General features: G+C 35.6%; 1 protein-coding gene across 4 annotated transcripts in view; it reads right to left on the minus strand.

Annotated features, from left to right (window-relative positions):
* Positions 1-17,659, minus strand: part of LOC107716425 (catenin delta-2-like) — a 316,783-nt gene that overhangs the window by 153,890 nt on the left and 145,234 nt on the right. For all 4 annotated transcript variants that reach the window (XM_016522876.1, XM_016522879.1, XM_016522878.1 and 1 more), the window contains 2 exons: positions 3,504-3,538; positions 1,890-2,006 (listed from right to left, as the gene is read on the minus strand). In XM_016522876.1, coding sequence (XP_016378362.1) covers positions 1,890-2,006; positions 3,504-3,538 — 152 coding nt within the window. The remainder of the gene's footprint in view (positions 1-1,889; positions 2,007-3,503; positions 3,539-17,659) is intronic.

The raw sequence follows: 17,659 nt of genomic DNA on the forward strand, positions 1-17,659 counted from the left end.
AAAATATTATTCCTTTCACAATTTTCAAGCAACATATTCGAAATATATTGGTGCACCTTGTAAGAGGAAAGAACAAAGACATTTTTTCAAACAGAATTAGAACAACTGTGCCATTTTTGAGATTAGAAATGTTCTGCAATTGTGTACAGAGTCAACATTCCCCTTTTTTGCCTAAAGGCTTTGTCTGGAAATACTTTCATATTATTGCAATAACTAGCACTAAATTCCTTGATGCACCATATACATTGTCAATATACAGCTGCTGTTTAGGAACCCATCCACTGAATAGACACACCACCTTTTTCAAAAACCCACCCTCTCATATATGTGCTGGCCTGTTGATTGACAGTAAATGCGCTCCTTTCAAATGAACGTAGACATCAACCAAGTTGTCAAGTTGAAACCAATGGTTGATTTTTGAAACCAAAAATCTCTTCGCTAATTGGAAGGATTAGGTTTTTGTTTCTTTAATGGACAACACACCAACATAAAGCAAACTCAGGCACTCCAAAAAACAACAACAAAAAAAGAGTTAAAGGGGTCATATGATGCGATTTCAATTTTTCCTTTCTCTTTGAAGTGTTACAAGCTCTTGGTGCATAAAGAAGATCTGTAAAGTTGCAAAGACTAAAGTCTCAAATCCAAAGAGATATTCTTTATAAAAGTTAAGAGTCAATCACGCCTACCTAAAACGGCTCGTTCTAACATGCCCCCACATGTCTACGACACGATGTGGGAAGATTTGCATAACGCCACCCAAATGTTCACGCAAAGAAAGAAGGCGTAACTTTTATTCTCGCTGTAGTTTTGTTGCTGCCGCCATGTCGTGAAGGCGCTGTGTGTTTCGTTGTGAAAGCGAAACTACTTTGTTTGGCCTTCCAAAAGAGGACGATATCTGCTTTGTCATGCCTAGAGCTGATCCGTGCTGGTTGCTGAGGAAATACATCAACTTCGCGCTGTGGATCGCCGGATCAGCTTTCACCGTGGACGAAGCGGAGTCCAGCCCGGGGTCGTCACATGTGGTTGCCGCAAGCCCGCCGGATGCTCCTTCGTCGAATCCGCCGGCTGTGCTGTTCTCAAGGCCGCTGGCCGCCGCTCACTCTAGCCCGCCGGCCTCCGCACACTCTAGCCCACCGTGTGTGACGCTGTGTGTTTCGTTGTGAAAGTGAAACTACTTTGTTTGGCCTTCCAAAAGAGGACACGACTAGAAATAAGTGGTTAAGTTGTATTTACAACACTGTTCCAGAACAGTTCAACCCAAATATTCAGATGTGTGCAGCACATTTTATGGAGGACCGCGTCGCTTCCATTATGAGCGCGCCTGCCGTGCAGCGCTTGGAGTTTGTCATTTCTCCGATCACAAATGCAGACAGGGTTTTATGTTTACGTGGCGCGATGCAACACGTAAAAAGACAGTATAAGTCATTATAATCCGTAATTATGTCCCAACTGGATGCAACAAATGCCTCGTTTATAATGGGTTTATTATGGGTTATAATGGGTGTATAATGGCTCGTTTTATAATGGTAATTAATGTTTTTGTCTCGTCGCTCCGGCCGGACAGGGTATCACAGTTATGGTGAGGGGCGTAACATTTCCGTCACACGCTTGAGGTATTCGGCCAATCACAACGCACTGGATAGCTGGCCAATCAGAGCACACCTCACTTTTCAGCTTTGAAAAAAAATTAGCTTTGCAAAAATCGTAAAAATCGTAAAAAAGGCAAGGCATAGAGGAGAAACAATAATGTACAGTATGTGGAAAATAATGTGTTTTTTTAACCTTAAACCGCATAAACACTTTTCATTACACCAAATACACAACATAATGTTATTTTTAGCAGCATCATATGACCCCTTTAAATAAGCAATTGTGATGGCTATACTCACTGTCAGCTGTGGTGTATTCTTGATGATCCAAGATCCCAGATTCCTGTAGGGAGCGGATACACGAGTCCACCAGTTCCAGACCTGTGTTTAGTTCCTCCTCAATGTCTTTCTGTCCATCTGGAATAAACAGGGAGGAGGTTAATCATTCGTACACTATAAAATACTTCCTGAAGCCTCCTGACCTTTTCCCATCACCTGCTCACTAAGCATCCAAACAGGCTGAGAATCAACTTAATTGGCTGTTTGGATGACCCTGTTAATCGGCGTGCTGCTTGCTCTGTGTCAGAACTGACTGCCAACTCTTCCAAGGCCAGTGTGGTGTACTTTGCCAAGGGATAAAGGGTTACACAAGCTCCCTAAGACAGCAGGTTGCTAAGCTGGGATTCATCACTCTTTAGACACATATGAAAGTGACACAGCCTCGATGCGTTGAGTTAAAGATGATTACAGCAAGCACACTAACTGCAACAAGAAATCGAATAAATAAAACTGATAAAAATGGGAAATGAAAATAGTCAACAATGAATTTTTAAATGAATCATAATTAATAGCATATAATTAAATGCTACTTTAAAACCTGTATTTTGCAATCTATATATTTAAAACTTATCTCATTCTTCTATCCAGACCAATAATGTGCGTACAACACATTTTTAAGTTTTCGAATACAGAAAATTCATAAAGATGATGCTGTTACGTCCTCCGGACATAAGTGTTTTTATTGTTTATTCTGATTGTTCAATGTGCAGAGATGTTCTATGCATTGTGCCGTTTCCCCGTCTCTCTCTCTTTTTCCCTTTCACTCTGCGCAGTGTTGATTGGACGCAGCTGCAGCTGATTTACGTGGATGAGTGAGAGTGGTTAAAAGCTGAGAAGGAAGAGGAGAAGAGAGGAGCACTGAGCCCGAGCATTAGGAGCACTGAGCGCGAGCATTGTACGCATTGGGCGCGAGCAGAGCAGGGAGAGAGCGGCGTGCTGAGCTCTGCGGTGTTGGTCGTTGCCGTTACTGCCCACCGTCTCCTGCCCCAGACATTCAACGCACCTGTGGTCTTGTGATAGGTGACGGGTTGCTGTCATTCTGAGTGAGAGTCTTTCGTTCCGGTGTTATTCATTTGTGTTTGTTTTGGAAGCCATAGGGAGGAGGTTGCCATTTACTTTATGATCCCTTGTTATCTCCTATTTATTGACAGCTAGGGAGTAAGGGGAGAGTATTGTATTTTGTTTGGGTTTTGATTTGTTAGGTAAGTTACTGTCTAATTAATGTTTTAGTTAGTTCTTCTTTTGTTTGTTATTTTGGCCTTGACCCCTCCTGAAGATTTACGCTTCCTGTTATATGATACTTTGTGAATTAAAAGCTTATTATTTGATTTACTCTCGCTCTGTTGTGTTTCTGTGTGTGAGCTGGGACAGGAGAGGGGCGGGTATTGTTGCTCAATTATCTTTATTTTAAATTACTTGTTCGGTATCCCCAACCCTAGACTGGGGAGAACATAACAATGCAATGATCCTGCATGCTGTAGCACAACTAATTCAGTGTAGTTATGAAATCTCCACACACACAAAAAAAGCCTGACAACAAATTTTCAAAAATCATTACAAAAATATGACATTTACCTTGGGTATTCCAGCGATACTTCTCATCGGCTGAACTGCAAATAAGAAAAATAACAATTGGAGTCACTCTCACAATCATATTTCATACACTATGAATGTAGTACTGTACATAGCAACTGAAGTAAATCCTGCTGAAAAAAATATTAATATATCCTTGCTGCATAAAATTATTATTTTTTAAATTTCTTTTAAATTATAATGAACGGTCATATTTGAAGTTGAACAAACCAGCACAGGTGAGTTGAGTAACATTAGATTTATTTTATTTTTTTTAAAGTTTAAATAAGTCTGCTAGTTTTGTGTTTAGTCTCATCTACTCTCTTCACGGCATGCAATGGGGCATAAATAATTTATATTGTTGCATTTCTATGGTTGCTAGTTTTATTTTCATTGTGGTTCATGATGTTAACATTTAGCAACTGGTCTTGTGACATCAAGAGTTTGTTCCTATATTAAAATGATCTTTCAGATGTGTTGAGGTCTGTGTGTGTCATTTTAAGGTATTTATTGCCTCATGAGTATTCATGTTATATTGTTAATATATTTGAACACTTCAATCCCCATGACATTTTCTCATAGAAAACAAACCATATACAAACATGCAAATAAAGGGAACAATTTTCATAGACTCTTATATTTCCAAATAAAAAAAAGGCAGATATAATAAGTAATATCAACTTCACATATTACGTTTCGTCAAGCCATTTAAACTCAAAAGCCATGCAAACAATTACCTTCATTTTCTAAGTTTACTTTTACAGTGTAAATACTGTATGATGCATAGTTTGTGATTCAAGCTTTAATGCTTTTTTTCTCTCTGCCTGATATAGTAGAATTGAGATGTAAGAGAATAATTGCGAAGCCCCAACATCTCTCGTCTCATAACCCAACATCGCTGGCAGGAAACTACAGCAGGCTGGGGTGAACTGAGGGTGCCACTTCACAAGAATGCAGATGTATTTTCCCGCTCTCCCAGATCTCGGATCAAAGGTTAACCGGGATAATGCTTCCCACCCTTTAGACCATCATTATTATAAAGATTTCCTATTTATACTGAGAATGAATACAAATGACGTCGTACAGGCACATGGTGGGAATGAGACTGGTGCAGAATATTGGATTTCCTGGACTGTGATCGATGCTGCCGGTGCCTGGCTGGGACAGAGGATGGGGGGAAAAAAAGAGAGAAAGAGAGAGAATAGGGATGAGGTTGGCTAAAATCAGCTCTGCTCCGGTTGACTGCCCATCTACTGTATAGATGCCTTCAGGCATAGCATGCTGTGACCCATGATCCTCTGCTGCAGCAGCCTGACAAACTGTTAGAGGGTTTCCTGCATCGAAAAAAGTCTATTTATCAGCAGTAGATCGTTGCACTAGGTGTCATGGAAAAAACTCTGTGTGTTTACCAGCAAAACGTCCTACCCCTACGGAAAACTATTTTGCTGCCCACCGCTGTCACCCATCATCAGACAATCATGGCCATTTATTCAGTCAGTCTATCCTACAGCTGCATTGAACAGCAGGCATTGGGAATATATACCTAAAAAAGTGGAAACGACTGGGGTGACATTGGAGTGATGGGAGATATTTACAGCAAGTGTCCTTGTTCAAGGACCAAGGGGATTGAGCTATAAACTATAAACTGAAAGAAGACATCTGGGCCATTTCTGAATAAAGATAAATTTATTCATAAATAAATAAATTAAATACATTTTCTGAATGCAGAAGAACCTGCATGGTCACAGAAGACGATGTAGCAGGAGTGTCCCGTTTGATTATGCATGAGAACACTTATTTATGCTTTAAAATACACAAAGATACACTGAGGCCGTGAAGAAGACCTTTTTCATGTGTGCAGTGAATCTAGGATCAAGTGAATAAAATATCATATGTGAATTGTGGGAATTGAGAGTTGGTTTTTGTTGTTCTCCACTTTTCATAACAGAAAAACAGAAACAACTAATATTCATGATGTTCGGTTCTGGTAACTGTTCCGTTAATTGTTCATCTTCTGATGTGATACTGTACTAAAATATTCTTTATAGTGATGCCACTGATATTTAAAGTTATTAATTGTTTTCATGTAGTGGCCAGTAATTAATAAATGACAGATATTAAAGGGGACATCGGATACAAAATTCACTTTTACATGGTGTTTGCATTTAAATGTGTACACAACCACCCTACAATGATAAAAAAAAATCCATTCAATTTAATAAAGTTTTTCTATTTTAATATATTTTAAAATGTAATTTATTCCTATGAAGGTAAAGCAAAATTTCCATCAGCCATTACTCCAATCTTCAGTGTCACATGATCCTTCAGAAATCATTCTAATGTGCTGATTTGCTGCTCCAGAAACATATTATCAATGTTGAAAACAGGTGTGCTTGTTAATATTTTTGTGGAAATTCTGTAGCAATGTAAACGTCTTTACAGTCACTTTTGATCAATTTAATGCATACTTGCCGAATAAAAGTATTACATTAATAAAATTGTATACAATTTTGTAAAAAAAAATCAATTGTTTTAAATGCTTCAAGTGAGCATCTCAACATAATAATGTACAGTACAGTATGAAAAATGTATATTCATTTTAAGATTAGTTAAATATACATTTAACAGTGTTATTAAATTATTAAATGTAATCTAAAAGTCTAGGTAATCTACATGTAAAAATAGGGGAATACACAACTAACCACTCAACACTACGTAATAATAAAAACCTCTAATATCAACTGATAACCAATATGGTACTGCTATATTGTAAATCTTTAAAGCTTTTCACTAGTGATGCACAATATTATCGGAACGTTATCGGAAATGGCCGATAAAGGCTTAAAATGTAAACGGCCCAATATGAAAACTATGCCGATATGCCTTGCCGAATAAGTGGGTAACTCACATGTGCTGAGGGGTGTGCTATCGATAAGATCACGTCAGCAGTGTGGTCATTCTTGAAGCAAACTTTTGCCTGAATGGTGACTATATTCACTGTTTTGGATTGCCGCATTTAATCTGAGAATGCAAGTACAGACTGACGCGTCCAGTGTGCGATTGTCAATGTTTTAATTATTGTGCATCCCTGCTTTTCACATAAATCTAAAGCACCACAACAAAATAATATCATGACATATGCAACTATGAACATACTGCAGGTTCAGTATGAATCACAAACAAGCCGGTTCTTTTTAATGATTCAGTCAATTCTGTCAAGATCCACAAAACAGTCTCAAACACCTACGTTATCAGTCCGAAACAATCCAATGAATCACTGAGTCATGTATAGTGGTTCTTCAAATACTCACCAAACATTTTCTGATTCATATACTCATCAACGTTTGCCCCATTGACTTCCATAGTATTTTTTTTTTCGTACTATGGAAGTCAATGGCTACCGTCAACTATTTGTTTACAAACATTCTTCAAAATATCTTCTTTTGTGTTCAACAGAAAAAATAAACTCATACAGGTTTGGAACAACATGATTAAATGATGACAGAATGTTAATTTTTGGATAAACTATCCCTTTAAGGAATCAGAATAGTAGTTGGAATCATTCAACAACTTATAATTCCAATCACTAATCACATAGCAATCCTTCTAAGACAAAACCCTTTCTTCAGTTTACTTGTTTCATGTGATAAGTAGGATTATGCCGACAGTATGCTGTACCAACCTCATAAAATAATGAGGCTTTTCTTCAGAAATAGTGAGATGGCAAATTCTACACGTATTGCAAGTTCTGCGGAGGGGTTTAGAGAAAGGCCTCTATGTGAACCCCATGAGGATGTTTAGAGATCATGCGTTTGGGTAAAAATGACCTCTTATGAACGTACGCTTGAGATCACGCATCTCAAAAGCGAAGGATGGGAGAAAGTTCTCAGCTGACAAAATGAAATCTGCTTGTTTATACAGATTTTTCGCTTTAAATAATGCATGAGTCTGGCATCTGAATAATGAAAATGTTGACTTGTTTGAATGGGAAATGGTTCTAATAATCAAAAGCTACTTATATAATCGTGTGCGGAAGGAACGAATGGACCCCTGTGAATACGTCTGAAATGAAATGGTGGTGTGATTCAATAGAAATGTTTCTCTTTTGTCCTGTTGCTTTGTCAACATTTGAGAGAAAATGACGTCAAAGCATAAACCCTGTGCGACAATTTAGATCATTCCTCTTCAGAAAGTCGTTACACTCTCTTAGAGCCAATCAAATGCACGGACCGGCGTCAACTGTTGTGTAATGATGATTATTTTACAGGAGGCCAATATTTGAAATAGCCTGTCTCTCAAACACACTTCATCACACCAACAAATCACTTCCACTCCTTATGGCTCGCAGTTTCATTTCCAAGAGGCTTTAACACACAACGAACTCTGTGGCCTAGCAGATTTCAGCTCGAGATGCTGTCACACACCTTCTGTTCAGATGGATGTGCCGAAGCCAGACACCAGAGAGCAAGGCAGCCAGAACCCCCAGCATGATTGAGGAGCCTGCAGACCTGTGACAAGGCTTTTCATTGCAACCTGTTGGCAAGTGCAGACGAGCACATGGCCAGAGATTAATGCATGCTGGGTTGCAAAACGAGGCAATGGACGTGCATTATATATATATATATATATATATATATTGCAATTTGTTTGCTAAATATTGTGATTTTAACTGCAATATGATAATTGTTTTTACTTTTTATGCTTAGATAAAGGCAAAAAGAAGAAAAAGACAAAAAAAAATCAAAAACTAGCAAGTGACGATTCCTTTCATTAGTTTTATTACTAATAAGATAATAATATTATAGATAAAAAAACTTCAATAATAAGATACTTTTATTTAATATAATAAAAATATCATATTTTTTATATTATTTATATTTGAAATGGTTATTATTAGTAGTAACAATATTATTATTAATAATAGTACTGATGCCATGAATATATGATTGAATATATTGTTATATGGAATACATTAAAAAATTAATATATTTTTACATGAATATAATAATAATAATATTTGTTATTATTTAATAGTATGCTTTTTTGAATATTATATACACTTTCAATCTTATCAGTAGTAATAATATTATAAAATAAATCAATAAAATTAATTAATAATAATAATAATTCATTTTAAATGTTTATAATTATTAACAATAATCCTAATAAGATTAATAATATTATTACAATGAATACTACCAATAATATTGTATTTGAAATGTTTATTATTATTACTTTTTGTTCTCATTATTAACATTATTGTATTCTTAATATACTTTTTCAATTTTATATTAAAATGGTAATGTATATTTATGTCTTAATTTATTCATTTTACATTACATTTATTGAAATAAATCATTCTTCCACAGTTTAATGAATCGCACTTTGCCATAACACAAATTCCGATTTATTTTGATCATTTGTGCAGCACCAGTATATTAATGCTGTTTGTGCCATTCTTTCCCTGTAAATACTTGACACCATAAAAGCAGTCAAGCTTGACGCACTAAACCATCTGTGGTGTCGCTCTGCCTTGATCCTCTTGACTGACCTTGATGAGTGTGGCTGTGTGTGTGTGTGTCTGTGCTCGGATCACAGAAGGCCACGGTCCATCAAGACACCACACAGAATTAGAGGAGTCTAATTCACTTAGATGGATCGGTACACCTTCTACACCCTTCTTTATAGCTGCTCTATTTCAAAAACCCTAGTTACATCACAGATTTAGCAGTGCTCGGATAACTATCTGCTACACGGGCCTCCAAGCAAAGCTGTCCTTCAATAAAACATACATTACCCTACCAAATCTAATAAAGCAGCTGTATTCAGAGTAAAAGATGAGACACAATTAACGCCGACCAAATATAATTGTATCTACTGCAGTAAAACAGCACAGCTAAATCAATAACAATTACCACAAGACTGCGCATCCATACGTTACATATACACTAGACCGAACTAACTGCAATATTAACCTCATTACCATAACATCCATAGTGTAAACGCTGACATCCATCCCCGATAGGTCCTAACAAAAAAGAAATGTCTTTACTCAGCCAAAACCCAATGACTCTCTGCTTGCCAATGTTCGGAGTCTTGGATAACTCATTCTGAGGTCTTGAATAAGATACATTCATGTCTGAATGGGAATTAGATTCAGTGGACTCGCTCCAGAATGCTTGATTAGAGTGAGGCCTTTAACTCAGAGACTTTAATTGCCTTCTGCTGCCAGTTCAATTGAGGGAGGCACTTCTTTTCTATAGGAAACGCTGCGTTCCCATGGTCTAAATACCCATAACTGTACTCTGAGTAAACGTTGTTATGAGGACATTATTAGCTATAATGTTAGTGTTACACTGAAAATATTTGGAGTAGAAAAAGATTTTCACTCAGAAACTGCAAGTAAATTTCACAAATAATTACAAAGAATCGACAAGTAACATTGAATTAAACGTGAACATTTGAAATATAAAGACTGAAATGGTATTTTCTTGTAAAATGTACTTTAATTATCTTTGCTTTGAATCACAATTTATTTATTTATATACAGTGGGTACGGAAAGTATTCAGACCCCCTTAAATTTTTCACTCTTTGTTATATTGCAGCCATTTGCTAAAATCATTTAAGTTAATTTTTTTTCCTCATTAATGTACACACAGCACCCCATATTGACAGAAAAACACAGAATTGTTGACATCTTTGCAGATTTATTAAAAAAGAAAAACTGAAAAATGCTCAGTATTTAGTAGAAGCACCCATTTGATCTAATACAGCCATGAGTCTTTTTGGGAAAGATGCAACAAGTCTTTCACACCTGGATTTGGGGATCCTCTGCCATTCCTCCTTGCAAATCCTCTCCAGTTCTGTCAGGTTGGACGGTAAACGTTGGTGGACAGCCATTTTTAGGTCTCTCCAGAGATGCTCAATTGGGTTTAAGTCAGGGATCTGGCTGGGCCATTCAAGAACAGTCACAGAGTTGTTGGGAAGCCACTCCTTCGTTATTTTAGCTGTGTGCTTAGGGTCATTGTCTATACATGAGAGTCAGTTGGTACAACATTTATTCGATTTATTCAAACATAAATTAAACATTGAAGAACAGTAAAAATTATAATGAATATGTTATATGGTCCATATATTAAGCAAAATGCTCCTCTCTACACTTTATTTTTCTATCTGACTAATGAGTTTATGGTCACCAAATATGTTTTTTTCTGAGGTAAATGTGACGTTACGTATGTGACATTGTTTACAAGCCATTATTGACGTCTTTGCGCAGCTGAAACACAGATTGAGCGATTACATGAGACAGGATACGGATTGTAAAGTTGTACTCTTTCTTTTAACTTACCTTCGGATGTTTAGTCATGATTATTTTGTGCTGAAACTGGTATTAAGTTTACCGAGTATGTTGAACTGAGGCGCTACAGCGATCTGTCACTCCGCATTAGCTCATACTCCACAGCGCCAAAACGGCATTTATTGTTTAAATACTGCAATACAATGGACAGAATTTGAAATCTTAGACTTTGTTTCATATGAAAAGTACCAAAGCACAATGCTTATTGTGATTTATTGGATGGGAAGTGCCCTTCAATGTTCCGTCCATTAACTGAAAACAGGCTAGACCAATCGATTCTTGGGATTTAGGAATCGATATCGTTTCGTAAAAATGAGAATCAATTAAAATCGAGATATCAATATTTTTTACCCAGCCCTAATATTTATCTCACAAATAGGTTGTTTTTTCTCGCAAAACTGATCATTAAATGAACATTTCAAGTTTAACACAAGTTAAGCTCAATAGGCAGCATTTGCGGCATAAAATACACATTCATTTTGATATCTCCCTTCAAAGATCGATACATATATTGATACAAATCGATACAAGTGCAAGCTGTTTCAATAGTATAGCCACAAGATGTATACAATACTCAGAGAACAAGCTGAAAATGCAAGATAACCTCAAAATTTTTCCCCAACTGAAATCTGAATGAATATATCTCACAAGTCTAGCTTTTTTATCTTTTATATCTTTTTTAACATCTCTTTTTTCTTGCAATTCTGACTTTTGGTTTCTGCCACAAAATAAATAAAATAAATTTTAAAAAGTAATTACGATGTTTATCTCACAATTCTGAGTTTATATCACAATTCTGAAAAAAAGGTCAGAATTTTTAGATATAAACTCAGAATTGCAAGCGAAAAGTCCGAATTGTGAAAGAAAAAGTCACAATTACCATTAAAAATATATTTTAAAAAAATTATCCCAAAAACGGGCTTCCATAACAATCATTAGCTTGTCAGAAAAGAGACTAAATAAGGCTTAATATGTCAAATGCCATTTGCTTATGTGGACTCGCAACATTTCTGCAATGTTCTCTCGGTCAATTCCTGCAAAAACACCAACATTAAAACAAAAAAGAGACTGAATACCAGACACAACGCAGCACCAAATAAAAGTTATTGTTACCAATCCTCAACCAGCAGTTTTTTTTTCTTTCTTCAAGATTTACTTCTTTATGAAACGTGATGCAAGTTTAATCAAGGACTTGCACAGATGGAAAAGAAAACTTCACACGTTTAAAAGAGAATCTAAGTATTTAATGAATGTTGAAGTCAGAAAATGCATGAACCTGAAAAGCCTACAGATAACCCAGATCTGTCATGTGCCACACTGGGGAGGCATCAGGCTAAAGCAATAATGACAAGTCTGAAATGTCTGGCCCCTTTACAAGCAATTAAAATCAGCCTGCCATAGTGCACTTTGTTTCTTTAAAAGCATCTGTATCAGAGACAGACGGAGACTATCATTGGTCAGTAGCAGTGGAGAACAATATTGCCATACCATGGTGATGTACATATTTCAACAAGCCACAGAACTCTGAGAAAACATAATATGTGAACACATACAGTATTTGGGGATTTCACATTGATTGCCATTGTTTACAGCAGCCAACTAATGGCTGAAGTTCATCACAGCAGATAAATCCTGACTTAAGGCTCTAAACCAGCTGATGATGTGACCAAATATGAGTCTATTATCAAATACGCAAAGATATTCATCCGCAGACCTTAAAGTAGTTAACAGCCAAACAATTTTTCACTCTGTACAGTGTGAAGAGGGTGACGCTGGAACGATGCAGATGAGAAGTATTTATGGAGAGGAAGGAAAACCATGCTTGGCTGCTTTGCTGCCGTCTTGCATCCTGCGATGAAAAATGAAGTTTTCATTTTAGGACTCCATCAAAATGGAGCACAAACAGCTAACAGGCAGTCTATTTGTGTACCCTTCAGGGATGCTCTGTGTCTGCAGACTCGCATCCAACACATGCACAGTCCTACAGAAGCCATTATGGCACTGATGAGAAGACATTCTTTTCTGCCACTAACACAGATGCATGGCACACACACACACACCCTCACATAAGCGGCTCACGTTTTTCTCCACCTATACGGCATGTTTCAAAGGAATATGGTAACCTTTCTACTCAGACTCAAACTTCACATCCTGTTGCTAAGGGTCACACATGCCCACATCACCGGAGGATCATTTATCTCTGTTTAGTAACTAATTAGAGTAACCAGACATCCGCAAATTAGTGTCCTGTCCCTGGCTGAAGCTGTCCACGGAAATGTCCACTGTTTACTGCACTAAATAATATTTAATGGGACAGAACATGCTACATGCTGTAAGAAAAGGCAGTATGATTAGAACTCATCAGTTTCGGTTATTCTTTAGTTTATTGATTCATGCAATAATTACTTACTTGATACATGTTATTATTGATACAGTTTACAAATTACAATGAGAACATTTTATTATTTGCCATTTATAATTTTATTTTTTATGGTTTCTTAAATTTTATAACTTAAAAATTATAAAATAAACTAGATCATATTTTTATTAAATTATTAGATATTATTTATACTTTGTTTAATTTGTAATTTAATATTTATAAAATGAATAGATCATATTTTTTTATTAAATTATCAGATATGTATACTTTATATGTTTACTTTACTTGGTTTATGTTTCCTTAAAATTATTTGTAAAAAGTAATTGGTAACACTTTACAATAAGGTTCCATTAGTTAATGTATTAACTAACATGAACAAACAATGAATAATACATTTATTGTAATATTTATACATTTTTGTTAATGTTAATGAAAATACAGTTGTTCATTGTTAGTTCACGTTAATTCACAGTGCATTAACTATGTTAACAAGCACACCTTTTGATTTTAATAATGCATTAGTAAATGTCGAAATTAACATTAACTAAGTATTGTTCATTCTTAGTTCACGTTAACTAAAGTAGTAAACTAATGTTAACTAATGAACCTTATTGTAAAGTGTTACCAAGTAATTATATTGAAAAAAATTGTTTATAAAAGTGAAATGTAATGTAAATATAAAAGATGAACAATGTATGCTTAAACTACTGTACTTAATTTTACAGCAACTTTACTGTGGTACGAAATACAGCAACTACTGGATAATTGTTGCCAGTAAGTTACTGTTAATTTGACAATAAACAGTTTACAGTGTACTATTTTTCCATCAAAGTACTACATTTACCAAGGTCAAATTACACAAAACTGGAATTGCCTTAATTTTTTTCTTAAATGATAACAATGAACATTTCAATGATATATTAACCAATGAACTTGAAATCTTAGTTTAAATTTCAAAATCTGGTCACCTTACATTACAGTCTCTCTATTTTTGGAAAACTCAATCTCAGGTCACAGAGAGACAGAAAAAAAAAGAGATAGAGAAAGGCGAACTGGAGTCCCAAGGCAAGTTGTCAGAGTATATGTGAGAGTCTGAAGTTTATTTTCTTGTAAAACAGCCCACTGCCTCACTACTAGTGACAGGGTTATGAGACATGGCAGCCCGTAGAATGAAGATACAGTATGCATAAACTTCAGAAAGTCGAATGCACAAGCACCGCTGAGGTTTCGGAAAGGCAGCAGGGGTGGTTTGGAGGTGGGGATTTGGGAATAGATCTTATTGTTATACACCAGCTGCAGCAACATTTGCTGTAATGGATCCCTAAAGATCCACTGAAAAAAAAATACTGAAAAAATACTGCACTGAAAAAAAATAACTTAGTGGTGTTGTAAAATATATTAAATTAACCATCATAATTTCTACTTGTAATATTAAAATTCAAGGAGAACAACAATTTTCGAAGTGAAATTTACACATTTAATTCATGTAATTAATGAACTGCGTGCGGTCACAGTAAGTGATATTTCAGCAAAAATGTTTTCAATAGTTTAGAGATTCACAAAGCACTGTTTTTTTGTGTAAAAACTTGAGAGCACAATTGGAAATTACTGGAAATTACCTAACATTGTAACTGCTAGCTAGTTAACGTTACTAAAATAAAAATAAAAATAGTATAGCATGAGGTTAATTTCTGTTATTTCAAACACTCGACTGACGTAATAGAGTGAGTTTAGAGCAATAACATTGTAGTAATCTCATAAATTGTCGTGTTTCGTTGCTATGCTAACCCTAAAGCACATGTTGCCACCAGCAATTATGTTTTATAGGACTAATTTTGAAAAGCGTGAATAGAAAGTGGTTAGTAAAAGTGTTTTTATGCTTCTTTATGATGGTAATCAACTTAATTGAACATTTAAGTGTAAAGCCTCTCGTGCGAGTTCAGTCTTGTCAGTTAAATCTTTTCTTTTGCTCAAACAATCTGTAATTTGTTGGTTAAAAATCAACACATGATTCTATCAACAGGAAGGCTTTGGATTCACTGCAGAATAAGCCAGAGTGTAAACTGAGGACCATATAGAAGGAGTGATTGCTCTAATTCTCATATTCAGGCAAGTATATGTAAATATGCCTAGATTTGCATGATATAACATTATTGTTGTTATTTTTACCTATTCTTCACTGCATAATATAAAATTGTGGTTAAATGTTTTAGATTACTATTTTAATATCACAAATTGTGTCTGTTCATTTACAGGGTGACCTAACTCTCACGACGAGCCAATACAGTGGACACTTGAGGTGTGGGCAGGAAGATGCAGTTTTGGTTATATAAATACTACCTAGCTCTGTCAGGTTAAAACCTCATCTTGTTCTGTTTGCCAAGTTTTTTTTCCCTCTATATTTCATATACATATACCTTTTCATATACTTCCTGGGGTCGAAATTGTGTGGTGCAGCAAATGCAGTTCATGTCAGTAATGGAGATTGAATTGTATAACAGAACAGCAGACACTAGAAGTAGCATTCAGTCATACTTTATTTTTTATATTGTCAATAGACCAAATATTACCAGTGGAGGTCTGCATGTTTTTTTGATGAAGACTTTTGTTGATGCACCTTTAAAAACTTGTGTTGACTTTAGTAGGTCATGTGAATGTGACTGATTCAATTTTATTAATGTTGGAAAAATAAACTGTTTAATTGTATTTTAGTTGTGTGATTTGTGATAACGGTATAGACCAGAGGATCTCAACTCCGGTGCTCGAGGTCCATGTTCCTGCAGAGTTTAGCACCAACCTTGATCAAACTCACCGCCTGTAACTCTTGTAATCCTGAAGACTTGATGAGCTTGTTCAGGTATGTTTGATTAGGGTTAGAGCTAAACTCTGCGGGAAAGTTGAGTTGAGAACCCCTGGTATTGACAAAATGAATATAGTTTATGTGGTTGTATTAATCAAAAAGAAATTAGCAATGTTTACATAATCATAGGGAGTTAATATATATTCATAAAACTAAGTAAATGGGAAATCTTGAACAAAAAATATATATCTACTTATTTACTTCAGTAAATAGTAAGATTTACTTAATATTTTGATAAATGCAAAGTTCCTGTCTATAAAATAATAAATAAACTTTAAATATTAACTTTAAATAAACACAACTTCTAAATGAATTATAATAAATTAATATTTACTTAATTAGAGTGCAATTAGATTTAATTTCTTCATGAATGTTAAGTTTAGTAACAAGATTTTAATAATAGAGAGTAAGTTGTACTTGATATTAGAGCAGTAAAATTTACTTAAAATGTGTTAGTGCAAATTGTTACGAGGGTTTTTTCAAGTAAATCTTACAAGTGATTTTTTTCAGTGCATAGGGCACTCCCCACACACTGCCTGCTGGCAATTACATACACCGTGGCTGTGGGAGGCTGTTTGTCTGTGTATGTGTGTGAGAGAGAACTAGTACATCTGTTTAAGAATAAAATGTGTCTTTGTACACGTGCTGGCCATGTTCATTTGCCTTTGTCCATCATGTTACCCTTGCACCTGCTTAAAAAATAAAAATAACCCAGCAAATTGAGCCAAACAGACTGAACCCAGTATTTGGGTTAAAAAATAACCCAGAAGTATATGTCTGGGGTCGGAAATGAACAAAAAGCAAGAAAGAAACAAGAGTAAAAATGGTTTGATAAATGAATGAAAGTTACTGGCCAGTTAACTGACAAGCCATCAATACATTTGAACAAAATCAAAATGAAAAACAATGAATAACAGTAAAATAATTTCTGAATAGACAGATAGATGGATTAAAAAAAAACTTTTATTGTATTTTATGTAATACCAGTCTCAAAGGCACAATATGTAATATTTTCGTAATAAAATATCCAAAAACCACTTGCACATTGTTATATATTTCATGCAGTTGTGCACTTACGTTATCCCAAAAGTTTCCAAGGATTTGTAAATCCAGAGAAATTCCAATTTTAATTAATGGCTCGTCCCGGTTCATTGTCGCCTATCAATTACGTAATATCCGCACTATCGGTTTCCGCTTGTACAAACCATGGCAACACATGTGGACAAAAATGCTGCTGCAGTTAAAGGGGTCGTATGTTGCGATTTCAAGTTTTCCTTTCTCTTTGGAGTGTTACAAGCTGTTCTTGAATAGATAAGATCCCTAAAGTTGCAAAGACTAAAGTCTCAAACCCAAAGAGATATTCTGTATAAAAGTTAAGACTCGTCCACGCCTACCTAAAACGCCTCGTTTAAACACGCCCCCACATATCTACGTCACTGTGTGGGAAGATTTGCAGAACGCTTAAATGTTCACGCAAAGAAAGTAGGCGTAACTTTGATTCTCGCTGTAGTATTGTTGCCGCCGCTGCCATGTCGTGGAGACGTGTGTTTCGTTGTGAAAG

The sequence above is a fragment of the Sinocyclocheilus rhinocerous genome, unplaced genomic scaffold (assembly GCF_001515625.1).
Source record: "Sinocyclocheilus rhinocerous isolate Xijiao unplaced genomic scaffold, SAMN03320098_v1.1 scaffold360, whole genome shotgun sequence".
In the NCBI taxonomy this organism is placed as follows: Eukaryota; Metazoa; Chordata; class Actinopteri; order Cypriniformes; family Cyprinidae; genus Sinocyclocheilus; species Sinocyclocheilus rhinocerous.